At 35.0% G+C, this 15,204-nt stretch overlaps 1 protein-coding gene across 1 annotated transcript in view; it reads right to left on the bottom strand.

Annotated features, from left to right (window-relative positions):
- SNX29 (sorting nexin 29) overlaps positions 1-15,204 on the bottom strand; it is a gene marked incomplete at its 5' end in the record, with an annotated part of 130,981 nt that overhangs the window by 52,065 nt on the left and 63,712 nt on the right. Inside the window, one exon of the mRNA XM_059826604.1 lies at positions 14,568-14,649. Within this exon, the coding sequence (XP_059682587.1) occupies positions 14,568-14,649 (82 nt within the window). The remainder of the gene's footprint in view (positions 1-14,567; positions 14,650-15,204) is intronic.

Here is a 15,204-nt window from a genome sequence, read left to right as displayed (position 1 = left end):
ATAGATTGGTATATTTGGGATTCACTTTTTGGCTCTCTCTCAAGCACTGTAGGTAGAAAGAGATACTGAATGAGATATTAGAGAATCTTCTTCTGTTGCAATGACAGTCACAGGTTATAGAAATAGCAGATCAAGCATCAGGAAGGAACTTCCCTAAAGCAAGTTACTCGTCAATCTTCCCTACAAATACAGCTCACATTTCCTGGTAGGATGATCTGACACAAAGAAAAATAAATTCCAGCCAGAGAACTGTGTGGATGGGAGCTCCACAAATACAAACCTGCTGAAGTTAAAGTCCCTGTAAGTCCATGTCCCATTCCAGAGACAAGAAAAACATCAGAAAGGGAGAGAATAATGCTAATGGAAGGTGAGCAGTGAAACTCTACTAAACCACATAGAAAATTCAATGGCACAAGATACAAGAGAACTCAGAACATTTCAGCAGCAGAACACTTCAAAGGACATAACGAATACTGAGAAAGTTTGTAAAGAATCAGTCCTATTCTGCACAAGGTCATAGTTTTTCTCACAAGCATGAAAAAAAAAAATTATGGGCAGTATACGGAATGCAAAAGAGACTGATCTACACTAAGGAAGCTACTGTGACATTTGCCATCGGGGGGGATGGAAGAAAAAAAAAATGGGGTGATAAAAACACTATTATTTCTGCATTACTGTGTTTCTACTGTATTACTGTATTTGTAACTTCCTTTTCCTCACTAATAAAAAAGGGTTTTCTGGAGATCCTCTTGTTTGTTACATATGCCTTTCAAATCAATGTCCAAGCATGTGACAACAAAAAGAAAAATTAGCGACTGGTTTGGTAGAGACAACCCAATCACCATGAATACAAAAACATAACATGCAAATTGGCACCATTATTTTTTAAATGTTAACTCAGCTAAGCTTGACTGGTGAAAGTTTTCTTTACATTTGCTTTTAAATAACACTAAATAATTTTGGAGTACCATTGGTCCATAGTTTTACCTTTACACTTCAGTACAGCAAGAAAAAGCAAAGTAGACATGAACTAGGAGAGACGCTTTAATTTTTTGCTAGAGTTTCATTCTTGGTAAAGAAGCTATAAAATGTTTCTGTAAGATGCGAATATTTGCTTCAGATACAGGAATATCTGCTTAGATAGAACAGATTAAGATTATAAAGGATGAGAAGATTTATCAAACCTGCTTATGCTAATAGAACATATGTATCTTAAGAAGCGTATTGCTAGCAATCAGCAGGATAAACCAATGAATGAATGACAGTTCTTAAATGGACTTGATGCATTGTCTAAGACTGGCAATTTGAACACTGGGCGGGGGAGGATGGGAGAAGAGATTGTACAGGGAGGGAGACGTTATGTGCTTAACTTTGCCTCTTTTTTTTCCCCCTAGACAGGACAAAGTAAGCTTAGAACAAATAAAAAATTAAATAGAACAGACTGCTCCTCCAACTACCTGTGCTGATACACCTGTTCTAACACACTTTGTTGGGTTAGAAAAGCCAACAAAAAACAGTCAAAGAGATTATACGGATGAAGCTCAAACTGCAGGCATTTCAGCTTTTCCCCTTCTTGCAGAATCTACCAACAAAGTCTTGCATCTCCTTTACCTCTTGCATTTGAAATAGTAAATTTAAATAATTATATACTGTATTACACAATCATAGTCTTGGCAGGGGGGGTGGAATTAGACGATCTTTAAGGTCCCTTCCAACCCAAAACATTCTGTGATACAATTCTATGATAAAAGAATCATAATTTCATTCCATGTCCAAACTGCAACACTTGTAATGTCCCCAAATTATCTTCTAAACTACTAAAATTATCTTCTAAAATACTTTAATCTGACTGTGATCCATGTTATCTTTTATCACTCTTAACAGTAAAGATAATTTCTTTTTTATTCTTACAAAAAGTAATCTATTAAACAGCATAAAAAGACATCCTCTTCTGCTACAACTACAGAGAGAGAACACCAAGCACAAGACAGGGACTTCTTAAAGTCCAGTTCAGTATTACTGATGAAGAGCTGGAAGTAGTAAGAGGAGGCAAGATCTCATCTGCATTAGAAGTTCTCCTCAGCTACCTAACCCAGTTTATCGTTTTCACTGCCTCCACTGTAAGTTTCCCATACAGAAAAAAAAGAAACCTCAAAAACCACCTGTTAAAGAATGTCTGTTAAATTTCTTCATGATAAAAAGGGAAGAAGAAATGAAGATAAACAATTTCAGTGCTCTGAACTATAAAGCAAAACTTGTTAATATCAATAAAATTTATCTACTGATTCTCTACGTTTATTGAGTTTGGTGTTACAGACATCATGGAAGCCTGGAAAATTCATTGCAACAACTCCCAAGTAATTATTAACTTCACATTTGGTTAAACAAATCTTATAACCTGTTGTATTTCTATAAACCAAAACTGCCAGTACTTTTCTGGAGTATTGCTAACAATAATCTAAGAAAAATGACTGAGTAGTCTTTCTGTGGAAAAAGGAACATTCATCCATTTTAATCAGAGGTGCAGACTTGTTCTGGGATGAGCTTCTGTAACTACTACTTGTTCTGTTTCTCAAATACTGGTTTATAATGATACTAAAGTTTAAAAAAAAAATCTTAAAACTAACTCAACTTTAATGTATATCTTAAATTATTCAGAAACACTAAATTAAAAATATTTTTATCAAAATTTACAATTTAAGAAATAATTGTTTTCAGGGGATTGGAACTACCTTGTCTTCCTATTTCATAGTTGTGTTTTTCTGAGAGGAGTGATGTATTTCAATCTATTTAGGAAGCTTTTATCAAAATTATTTCTGCACTCAAAACATATAGAAGTAGTAAAAGGTATGAATCCAAAGGGGAAGTATATAGCAAAAAAGGAAGAACCAGTTACATTTCTTGACTTTACTTCAGGACAATGGGGTTCTGTTTAGAATATAAAGTCAAGCTGAATTCTCCAAAGTTACCTTCTAAGTGTGAGAAATGAATACAAATGCAAGTTACATTTTGACACAGCTGCAGGCCTGCATTTATGGTTAAGTTCCCTCTTTGAAAATGATCCAATTTAAGAATTTCTGCATAATGAAAAACAAATGGAACAAACAAATGTTTCAGCTGTGATATCAGCGGCTTTTTGTGTGCCTTTCTACATGCAGAGACGTAACAGGAATTAAAGTGAACAAGCTTTTATCGCAATAAGACCATTTTATCTACTTGCACAAAGACTACAAATACGATAATATATCTTGTTATGTTAGATCTTAAACTTTCTGATAGGTAGTTCATAAAAATGAATGATACAGTGTCAAATATGTGAGAGAATGCACAAAGAATGAACTTTAAAAACAGACAATATTGTTCTACTAAGCAGAAAAACGTCATGCGTTTTAGGCCTATCCACTCAATTACATACATGCAGAATTATATTCACCGTGTTTCTGTAGTCACAGTTCTGTTTCTAATCACCAAAACAGGACTAAAGCGACTGGGCCCCAAAGAACACAAGCAGCATGCCTACACTTTTGCTGGATGGAATCAGTACATTTTTTATTTTTAATACAAATAAAATCAGCAAAGAAGTTTTCACTCAATAACATAATTAGCTCCTTTTGACAGTGAAATATTACTTATAATACCCAAAAATAATTCTCACCATTTCACAAACACGCACTTTGAACTGATACAGTCATTCCAATGCATGACAACCACTCTAGTGAAAGAAGTTTCTGCAGAAGACAATGTAAGTAAAATGACAGAACTGCTGGCTTTTTCTCCAAATAGAATATTTTGGGTGCTCTGGCCAGGGAAAGGAAGCTATCTCACCAATCAGTTTGTAAATAAGATAACTATTATTTAGTCTAGATATTTATTGGATATAAATATTTTTCTTCTTTCTGTAGTAGGTATAAAATAATTTGAAAATTTAAATTCTACTTTTATTTTCCTAGTATTTTTTGCATCCAGATTAGCATTTCTATAAGCATATCAATGTATTAAGTTGTATTATGGTTTCCTTTAGAAAAATAAGTAATTATAAAAGTCTCCAAGGAATGACCTCATCTTTGTATACTCCCCCAACCAAGCTATTTAAAAATTTTTCTCCTTTACCTACTCTTAGGCTTCTCTGACACCTCCTCAGGTCCCATTACGGAAAAAGTGGGATACTCACCTTTTTGACTTATGTGCTCTCAAACCACTCTCTTTCAGAATGCCATGAGCCATACCTTTCTCTCAAATTCTCCCAATCACTCTAGGCCATTTTCTTCTCTACCTGCCCTGAGCTGCTCCAAGATAGAATATGATCAGAATTAGTAATCCAATTCCTCATATATCAGTGAAATGAAATTCAACTTTGGGTTTAATTTTTGCAATTTGTTGCCTACTTTTCAACTATTCTGTCAATCCATTGTCTTCCATTGTTAAGACATTTGATGAAAGGCTATGCAGGCTCATGTATAAATTAAAGGTCAACAGTCACATCTGGCAGATCCCGAACTGTGCCTTTATTGTTTCATGTCTCACCCAAAGAATTTGCTGGGCGCTCTCCCCCTCAAAAACTCCTGAGTATCAGATACTGTCCTCCTCAGTCTCTTTTAAGTTGTTTTTCTGTGAATATTTTTCCCTCTCTTTAAGCAGGAGCATTCAGGTACCCTGAACAGCCCCTTAATATGACGGTATACCGCTCTTCCTTCAGAGAGGAAGTGGAGAGGAAAAACAAAACATCATTTAAAGTAATATAAAAAGAAATATTTAAGAGAAAATATATCATTCAATATTAAACAGTAAGACTCAAAAGAGTCAAAGGAATGAAGAAGTTGTAAGAAACGAATGTTTGTTGATGATAATCTTAGGGGGGTCCTATTCATATGCAAATACCAACAATCTTGTCTGATTAGCATGTTTATCTTTAATCTTATTTGGTATAATCTAAAGTGTTTACTACTCTGCAAACAAGGCAGATTTGCAAGTAGTCATTTAAATATTGGTATCACTTTAAGAATCACAAAATCTTGGTTTCATTATCTTAAGTGTCAGCCATTGGTAATTATAGCAACAAAAGGCATGACTAATGGCATTTGCTGTACACTTCACAGGAAAGTGGAATCCAAATGTATGCAGAAAATAACAAGATACTCTACAGTTGAGAAATATGATAAAATAATATTATTGCAATAATCACCTTGCTTGACAGGCACTAAAGAAACTGCAACTAACTATCACCATCTAGAGGTAAAATGCAAATGCAAATTTTTTTTTTTATTCTGATCCAGATTCTGTCATTATCCCAGTGAATATACTAAACATGACATTACTTTCTAATGGTAGGCTGAGCAACATCTGCCTCACAAAAAAGATTCACAAAAAAATGGGCATCAAACTGCACAGATCACAGAGTCATCAGAAAGCAACTAGTTAACTAGAGAAGACAGGATGTTTATAAGAGAAGAGTAGACTTTTGCCAGCATGACCCTGATTTTACAAAGCTGCCTAATATTTAAATTGTCTGTTTAAAGGACTAGGCTTTCTTAACTGTTACTTTGTACAAAATACATTATCTTCTTCATATGTGACTAGGTCCTTTAATGCTTATAACTAATCAGTTTACCACTTACTAATAGCCATCACAAACTTTGTAAGAGAATAAACCTCTGAAGTTTCTTTTGGTCTCAAAGTGGACAACTCTAATTGTTCTAATGTTCCTGCTAGAGATATTGTTATGACAATCTAGTCTGAGCTCCTGTCACAGCCCAATAACGTCTAAATAATCCTTATGATTTGTTGATTCATAATAAGGACATCAACTGGTCATCTAATTAAACCTTCTACTCAGGTGCAAAATTAATTATACTAGTAATCTATCAGCACTAATGAATGGCAAGACAGTAGTCAAGATATAAACCTGAAACAAAACGAAGCTGAGCAAAGTATAAAGAGAGAGGATGTGCTTCTGAAAACATTAGAATGAGCTTGCCATGCATAGAAGATAAACACTAGTGGAAGGAAAGAGATTTCCTAATCATACCTATTATTTCCATTTTAGGACTAAATTAGTCATTCTTAGCATAGCATTACAAGGGCAACTCATGCTTAGTTAATCCTATGCCATGACCTCCAGGTTTCTTCCACTGTACTGTTACTGCAAGGCATACTGATTTCAACAGTTCAGAAAATTCTTTGGTGAATTACGAAATTTATTTTATTCGGTACACTTAAATATGAACACAAGCTATAGTGATATTTATCCATAAGAGTTGCCTATCTTCCAAAATATTGCTACCCAGGGATTTCCTGAGAAAGAAGTCACGTCTTCATGTTTGGACTGATTTTTCTTCAATTTAATTAGCTCAATTATTTTCTAGACCCATGTAAACTTCCAGTATTCACAAGCTCTGCGGCAAGATGTCTTGCACCCCAGCTGTATGCTGTGGAGAAAACCACTGTCACAGACTTGTTTTGAAACTGCAAGCTAGTAGTTTCAATGGATGCTCCAATCTGCATTTTGAAACAGTTAAAAATCTCTCCATGTCTTTCATGATTTGAAAGACTGCTATTGTATTCCTCTCTCAGTTGTCTTTCTTGCAGGCTGAGAATTTCCAATATGCTCCTCAAATGAAAAAGCTTCATTCTTCACCCATATTCTTTGGAGAGGACTAGAACTGCACAGATAAGCAAGAGATTATACATGGCATAATAGAGTCTTCTGTTTTTCTATCCCTTTCCTAATGATTTCTAACAACTTAGTTTTTAGACCTTCCTAAACGCTTTTAAAAAATGTGTCAGATTAGATACTTTAAAATCTTCTGGTACCCAAGCTAGAAGCTATTTAACAGTCAGTTTTCAGCTATTTCACCCTTGAATTCCTGGTGAACTGCATGTGGAGATTTATTCTTTATTTGTTCAATAAGATCTTCTCCTGGTACTTCATTTAAAACAGACAATCTGCTAATTCTCCACAAAGAATAATCCAGAATGGGAATACCCCATAACAACTCCATGGTGGACTGAGATTTTAAAATATGCATTTTTCTGTTACTATTTTATGTTCTGAGACCTTCTTCTTCTTCAGCTTCAGTATTTGTCCCACTGACTTTAGCAAGTGGTCTCTTCCTGACCTGTACAAGAGACCATTAAGATTTTATGCCTTTTAAGAGGCCTATAACACTGTATTTCTACTTTTTTCCTCCAGAATGTGTACATTCATCTATTTTTCTTTGGAGATGACTTAATTTCTTTAATTTTTTACAATGTATTTATTTACTTCTAATAACTTCCCTTATTCTGCTGCCTAGCCATTCTTCTCTTGTTTTTCCTCTTTTTTTGAATACGTTATGCATTTCCTTTGAGCAATATCCAAGTTTTTAAATAGTCTCCATTATGCCTGCAAACCATCTTAGCTGTCCCTTCTAGTCTTTTTTTAACCAGCTTCCTCATTTTTTCCTCATTCTCTTTTTTATAGTTAAATATTACAGTAGTGAATTTTTGCTTTTGTTGTTCCTTTTACAAATGTTTAAATTAATTAATTTTATTTAAACTCCTATTCCCAACCCAAGCATGTGTTGTTCTTTACATGTAAACCTTCCTCTACTTTTCAGTTTATAAGTTTTATGATCTTCGAGTGCCAGTAACTGAATCCTGCATTTAAAATCATCTCTTCTGTGAAAACTCCCTTTATTCCAGAAACATATCCAAATCCTAATGAAGCCAAACCCTTTATTTTTCCAACATTTTTTCATTCATGCAGCAAAATACTAGATCTCCACCTATCTGAAGTCTCCATACGCTCCTTTACTCTGTATCACTGGAAACCAAACAGAACATTACCTTGCACACCATGGCTTAGGAGCTCATCTAGAAACATCAAAGTCTTCCCATCTTTCTACTCAGCAGGTAAAGTCCCATATAATACCCTACGGAATGACAAAATTGAACTCCCCAACACTTACAGCCACCTCTTCTCAGAAGGGATTGTTGTCCTCAGAGAAATATTCTCAGTGCAAGAGAAAACAAAGCCCTAAATGGCTATTTAATTTTAAAAGCCCTGTATCACAACATTTATTTCTTTATTTATTGTAGTCACCATTTATTTATTTATTATAGTAATCTGAAAGTTCATCAGTTATTCTGAAATGGTGATATTTCAGAAAACGAGTGAAAAATATTTTTAATTAAACTTAATAACTGCACTTAAATGCACATCCAATTCTAAATAGCTTTTTTACTAAAATTTATACACCATCTGATTGTTGTAACATCCACAGTTGAATAAGTCTATGGCCCTGTTAACTTTTAAGGCAGTATTAGATAGTGCTAAGCTGCGAGCACTGATCTATCTGCTGCTCACAATTGTCCCCTTGAACTCAGTCATTCAAATTGAGCATAAAAGTTGGCTATGTTTCTAGACCTTGTTTTTAAATTCTTAAGATTCATAACCAGTAAATGCTGCCAGTTAAACATAACTGCAAGAGTACGATGTAACTCTACAAATACAGAGGTCTGATTAAAATTTCCACATCTAATAGGATTCATTAGAAAATGTTGCTTGCTTTCGGAGTTCACAACCTTATTTCTGAGCTTGTCCAGAAACCTTAATCCTTAACAGAAATTAAAGAAACTATTTGATGATTGAAACTATGTGACAAGTATGCTGGAGCTGGAAACTTTTCCTTCTATATTCACTGAAGGATAACATCTGGGTCTTTTTTAAGGATGGAAGATGTACTGATTTTGAACATGACATCTGAAACACACCAAAATACTAACATGACACAGAAAGAAGTACTTTGAAATGCCCTTCAAAACAGCATTACAAATCTGCATTAAAAAAATAATTAAAAAAGCAAGCACTGTCATGAAACTCCTGCCAGAGTCTATTCTTATCCTGTCCAGGTCAGGCCCTCCTGATATGCAAATTGACACGTCATTAATTTCTTTTCCTGGTTTAAGAAGCATGAATGTAAAACTGGCATTGATTTCAAAGAGACACAGCTACCCAGATTTATTTCTCCTAATTCTTATATTCTTAAAAAGCATTTGTAAGTCCAGGAAAAAAGATGACAGATACTATGGAACTGATAGGTTCATACTTCTCCAAACTATTTGAGGTGCTCTGCAATTCTTTCCAATTCAAATCAGCATTTCACAATTTCAAATCAGCAAAGGTTAACAAGCTGGCTCATAACAGGAAGGGAGAAAAGGACAATCTTTCTAATAACAAAAAATGCATAAGAAATCAAGCCATGTTAGAAATACATTTACATGAACTGCATTTGAAAAAGCAATGGTAAAGGTCCATGCCCTTTTGTGACATCTTCATTTGGCAGCAACATCTTACCTTAATAGTATTACCCACACAATCTAATTTTCGGGCAGGCTAAGCATCTTAAGGCTAATTTCCAATTAGCTTTAAGTACAGTCATAAGTATTTAACATATCTAAAAATTATGCTTACCCAAATCCAAAGTTTCAACGTTGCCTGTTCCAGTTTGCACACTTTAGCTTTCTCCAAAGTTCCTTTGACATCTTTTTCTCAGAATTAACCAGCACAACCAAGAGTCAGTTTTTACATCTCAAGTTATGGTTACTCAAGCACTTAGAGAGAAATCTGAACTCCAAAAGATGTTGGAATGATCTCCATAATATCAACATTCTGCAATATTGCTACCTTTCTTTACATTGATATACTACAAGAAATCTCTCATATAGCTGATATAAAGAGTTATACATGCATTTTAATTTTCTGCCATTAGTGAAATAAATTATAAAGCAGCAAAAATAATGTTTATTATGAGTAAGAGGACTCTCAGAAATAAGCTCAGTCATTTATCCTAATTGTCACTCCCAGTCCTTGCCTGTTCATTATATACTAGTAGCCTGGTAAATACCCTCTTCCACAATTTCAACATTGAATCAAATTCCCTGTAATCAGGAGCACATGTTTTGGCAGAGATTTAACAAGATAAATGCACAGTGCTGTTATTGAGGCTATTCTGAAGTTTTATAAATTAATGCTTTCCTGGTAGCTATAAAGTGCAGAATATATATTCAGCAAGCACATGACTACATATTTGATCAAAGATGTGGCAATCACTTCAAGTGTTTCATCATAGTGTGTTATGCTACAGAGTGTATGTCTATTTAGGAAAATTTCTTTTTTTCACATGCACAGTGGCAGAAAACAAAGTTATTTGCTAGACAGATACTCTTCCCAGTTATACTCATATTACTGACATCAAAAACTGGTAGGAATGCCATTAATGTATTCTTCCATAAGGAAAGATCTCAGCAGGTATTAAGATCAAAGTTTAATAAGAAATATAGAAATATTAGGTCACTTCTACTGGTCATTCTTGCTCGCTTTTTTTTAAATATTGAAAGACAAAGTTGAGCAAATACACAACTGTTCACCAGAGGAATTCTATGATATTCTGTGCTGTTCTGTAATTAAAAACAACCTAGTCTGACCACAGGCATTCTATATTTATTCTAGATAGATGTTTCTAACTTTCCACATTACGTACGTCCCATAAATTGCTAGTGTGAATAGATAATGAACAGAGCATATTCAGAAGAACTTGTACATTTTTCACATACATATACAAATGAACAGAACTTTGCACACTATGGATGCCCAACATTACCAGTATATATTGTAGACATAAATAACTTAATAAAATTATCAAAATTGTCTTTTTGTAAATCTAGAATTTTCAGTCTTTTAGAATCTTGCAATGATATTTTGCTTCCTTTTTTCCTTTTCTCAAGAGGCTTAGCCTTCAATCACACATTCTTTGTTTTTCATTGATGATGAGTAATGGATGAAGTCTATTAAAACCCACTCTGTACCAGCACAACATATTTTCTAAAATGTCATGCCAATGATAAATAGAAATAAGGTGCAAAAGCATGATAAAAAACCTAAATTTTGTTCAAGTAACTGTAGTTCGGCCCTTAACCAAAGTAAACTGAGAGCAACATCTAACCCTCTACCCACTTCAGCAGATTTTGGATAAAGCCCTGAACCTCTTGGGTAGCTTAGTTTATCTCAATATTTTTCCTATTGAAAAAAACGTGCAGACTGTCTACAGTATATATGAATTCTGCATACTTTCCAGGCTGTCGTGATGCCATTTAGTCAAGTACAGTCAAAGTGCATGAAAAGTATTAAACTCTTCAGTAACTAAGTTTGATATCAAGTTACAAGTAAAATTAAAAATAAAGTCTTCAAAGAATTAATGTTTTTTAATCCAGTTCTAATATACCTTAATGAAAAGCACTTTATTACTTACTTAAAATGTTAGATTTGGCATATTAGATAGCAACTTTATAAATAAATTGTTTCTGGTTCACACCTTAGTAGCAATGACACTAACAAAACTCAAAATACAAAAGCAAGTTTAATAATAAATAATTATTCTTTCTTCCCATTCAACCAAAGAGAATGCAACTGAAAAAGCAAATAATAAAATTACTGATAAAAATGGAACTATTTGCAATACATGCAAATTCTCCATGACTCTTCTTCAAACAGACATGTGCTTATGTGCTTTTCTTTCATTTCATCTTGCATTTTTTTCTGTCCATTTAACCACTCGAGACCTCTAAATTGGCAGCTTTTTTTAAAAAAAAAAAAAACAAAATGGCCTCCCTGTGCAGTAAGAATCATAGAACAGTTTGGGTTGGAAGGGACCTTAAAGATCATCTAGTTCCAACCCCCCTGCCATGGGCAGGGACACCTTCCAGGTGGCTTAAAGCCCCGTCCCACCTGGCCTTGAACACTTCCAGGGTTGGGACATCCACAACTTCTCTGGGCAACCTGTTCCAGTGCCTCACCACCCTCATGGTGAAGAATTTCTTCCTAATATCTAATCTAAAATCCACCCTCTTTCAGCTTAAAGCCATTACAACCCTTGTCCTATCACTACAGGCCCTTGTAAAAAGTCCCTCTCCAGCTTTCTTGTAGGCCCCTCCAGGTACTGGAAGGCTGCTATGAGGTCTATAATGTTACTATTGAACTTCAGAAACTTTAATAGTATAGTTTTCCTCCCATTCCTTCATCTATCACAGCATCTCCTCTTACTGAAGAGCTGCCTATAGCTAAACTCTCTGCTCATCCACAAGCAGTTGCAACAATTGTTTTGTTTCTACTTGTCACTAACCAACCAAATGAGGAGGAAAACCTGTGTGAGCAACAGACCATTAGTAAACACACCTGAGAAAGCCATAGTTTAAGTTTACTTCTTATTCACAACTTACACGGAAAAGGTTTTAAACTGCTTTTCTTTGCAGTAAGTCTCCCACTGCAACAATTCATGCCCGTGATTTGATAATTAGAAATTATGTTAACTCTTCACATAAATATGAAAGAAACATGGAACTGTGTTCATCCACATAAGCCTTCCTGAGTATCAGGAAAAGATAAGATCAACTATTGGGTCATATTCCCCCTCTCCTGTCTTTCACATAACAGCAGATAGCAGTAACATTAAAAAGACATAAAATGAATGCTATACAGACAGTACTGTTACATGTCATTTCTCACCATCATTAATAAGTGTGCCAAGCCTAAACAGTCAGAAATGCACTTAAAAATTAAAGGAATATTCACTGGGTGCCTTCACTTCAATCTGTACTGCAGATATAACTAAAAAAAAAAAAGTCAGAAAATGTAAAAATTCAAGTTGTTGCATGTTGTCATGTTCTTGCAAACACAAAAGACGTCGTTGTTCACATACCAAGTATTTTTCTGGAATTATCTTATTTTGTAGTTATCTGCCAGGAACTCAAAATTTCTATGCAACTTCAGAAAAAAAAAAAAAACACAAAGAAGAAAATTCTGGGGTACATCACATTGCAGCTTTTGCTTGATCAACAGTCTAGACATAAAAATGCTTAAGGAAAGACTGAACTTTGACAACTCAAAGCTTTTTAAACAGTACGTGATAGGTACCCCTTAATATTACCCTTTGCTACTCATCCACACAGGCAGCAACATTAATTCCAGAGAAGACTACTACCAAATCAAGGGCGACTAAACAGCACCGGGGACAAGGATGAAGTGCATAGGGGCCCAGCTGGTCTTCTAGATCCTGCCAGTGAGGGAAAAGGCTTGTGAAGGAGCAGGTGACTCCTGTGGATCAATACCTGGTTGCACAGCAGGTGTCACTGACAGATTTGGCTTTTATGATCATGGCACTGTCTCTAATGATCAAGGACTGCTAGGAAAGATGAAATCCACCTGACAGACTGGGACAAGATCACCTTTGCCAACAGGCTGGTAAGGACCAGCCAACAACCTGGTGAGGAAATGGTGGATAGGGTGGAAAGCAAATGGTGCATGGTGATAGGAACAAGAGAAACCTAAGAAATGACAAAGCAGGATGAAAAGAATAAAACAAAGCAACCTATGAAACAAGCAGGAGAAACCAGAGCTCCTCTAGTGGTCACAGAACTGCAAGATCATTAGAGTAACAGAGATGTGGTGGGGTGGGATATTGATGCTTCTAAGAATTTCTGCATTAGCAGAATGGTGTCTCGGTTTGAGAATGTGTAGCCAGTGACAGCAGAGTGGAGGAATATGTGAGAGCTAAAAATACAAACATAATCACACTTGTCAACAAGTTAGGTTCCACAAACACTTGCGTACCTGAATTTGACTGATTATTCAATGCTTTTGAACAAATTACTAACTGTTCAGTATTGTTAGCTTTTCTTTCCATTAGCTGAAGTCTTATTTTTCATTGTCTTTTACTGGCCAAAAGGTTGGTGTTTTCCTGTAGTTTTCTACTATCTGCCAACACTTTATAAATGACTCAAAATTCTACAAAAATCATCATTCAGAGTGAGAGGAATGTTAAAAAGCTTCAGAAGTCTCATTCAGAGCTAAGTACATGTGGCTGAAAAAAAAGTGGAAAAATTTTGCAGCTGCTAATAATCCACAAATAAAGAAATACAAACATCCTGGGACAGCATATTAAAGAGGGTTTAAAGTTTGCCCTGCCGTTCTATCCATGGCGGGTATAATTGTTCTGAAACCGACAATCCAGGAATCAAGGAACAGAATGAGATTTCAGTGCTTCAACTACAAGGCAGGCTAGAGCGCAAACCCCTAAATTCAGACCCGGCTGAAGCAGAACACTCATAGTCCAATGACACATAATGAAGGCTTGTTGCACCATTCAAAATGTTTTTGAGTGAACTACTACAGTAAGCCACATCTGTCTGTCTGTCAAGCAACATTTCTGGTCATTGATACCCTCAAAACTGAAATAGAATATGTACATGCATACTGAATAAGCCATTACTGATTAATACTGAATTGTTGTACTCCCTCGCCAATGCAGTCATCTTATTAGCATGCTTTTAAAGTATTAAATTATTAACAGCCAACCCTCAAATTATGCTATTTGAATAATCAACACAATCCTATGGATGAATATATACGAAGTTACTGCTGCTGTTCATTAACTGATCTCTAATGAAATTATACTGAGATCTTTAAACTATTAAGGTGTGCCACTTCAGTCAGAAACCTTCACAGAGCATCTGTGTTAAGATGTATCACTTACCTGATAAACATGGAATGCATTAGCTGCTTTTCCACGGAGAAAGACTGAGGGAATCCAAACATTAATAAGAGCACGATTCGATCTGAGGTGAAGAGAGAAAAACTTAAAATAGGAAATCATATTTATGTATAAGAATTGCAAAGTAACTACCTCCAGTGATTTAGATAATGATCAAAGTGATCAACAAAGCAACCTAACATTTCAAATGGTGTATCAGAAAAATTGTAGTTCTGCCGGAACCTTTTATACCTGCTGTATCTAAAAAAGTGTTCCCTAAAATTAACATAACTGAAAAAGAGCACTGAAACAATTCACTTTGCGGATTTTTTGGGAGGTTTTTTTGGTTTTTTTGTTTTGGTTTGGTTTGGGGTTTTGTTGTGTTTTTGTGGTTTTTTTCAGCATGCATTTGACAACATTTGATTATACGCATGAAACAGAAACTATTCATTTTTTCAACAAACCATTCTATCCACAAAGCCATTTCTATCCACTCTTCATAATTCATCTCCAAATTTCTATGATTCAAAGTCATCAGCTATATTTTCACCCCCTCATCCACAAAAAGCTAGATTCATCAGTCTGACTAATAAAGGCAAAACTCCAAATCACAACACTCTAGAATGATCTGGTATGACCA

Source organism: Gavia stellata, chromosome 18 (genome assembly GCF_030936135.1).
Source record: "Gavia stellata isolate bGavSte3 chromosome 18, bGavSte3.hap2, whole genome shotgun sequence".
Taxonomy (NCBI): Eukaryota; Metazoa; Chordata; class Aves; order Gaviiformes; family Gaviidae; genus Gavia; species Gavia stellata.
Note: the sequence above shows the minus strand (reverse complement) of the source record. Positions and strands in the feature narration are given on the sequence as shown.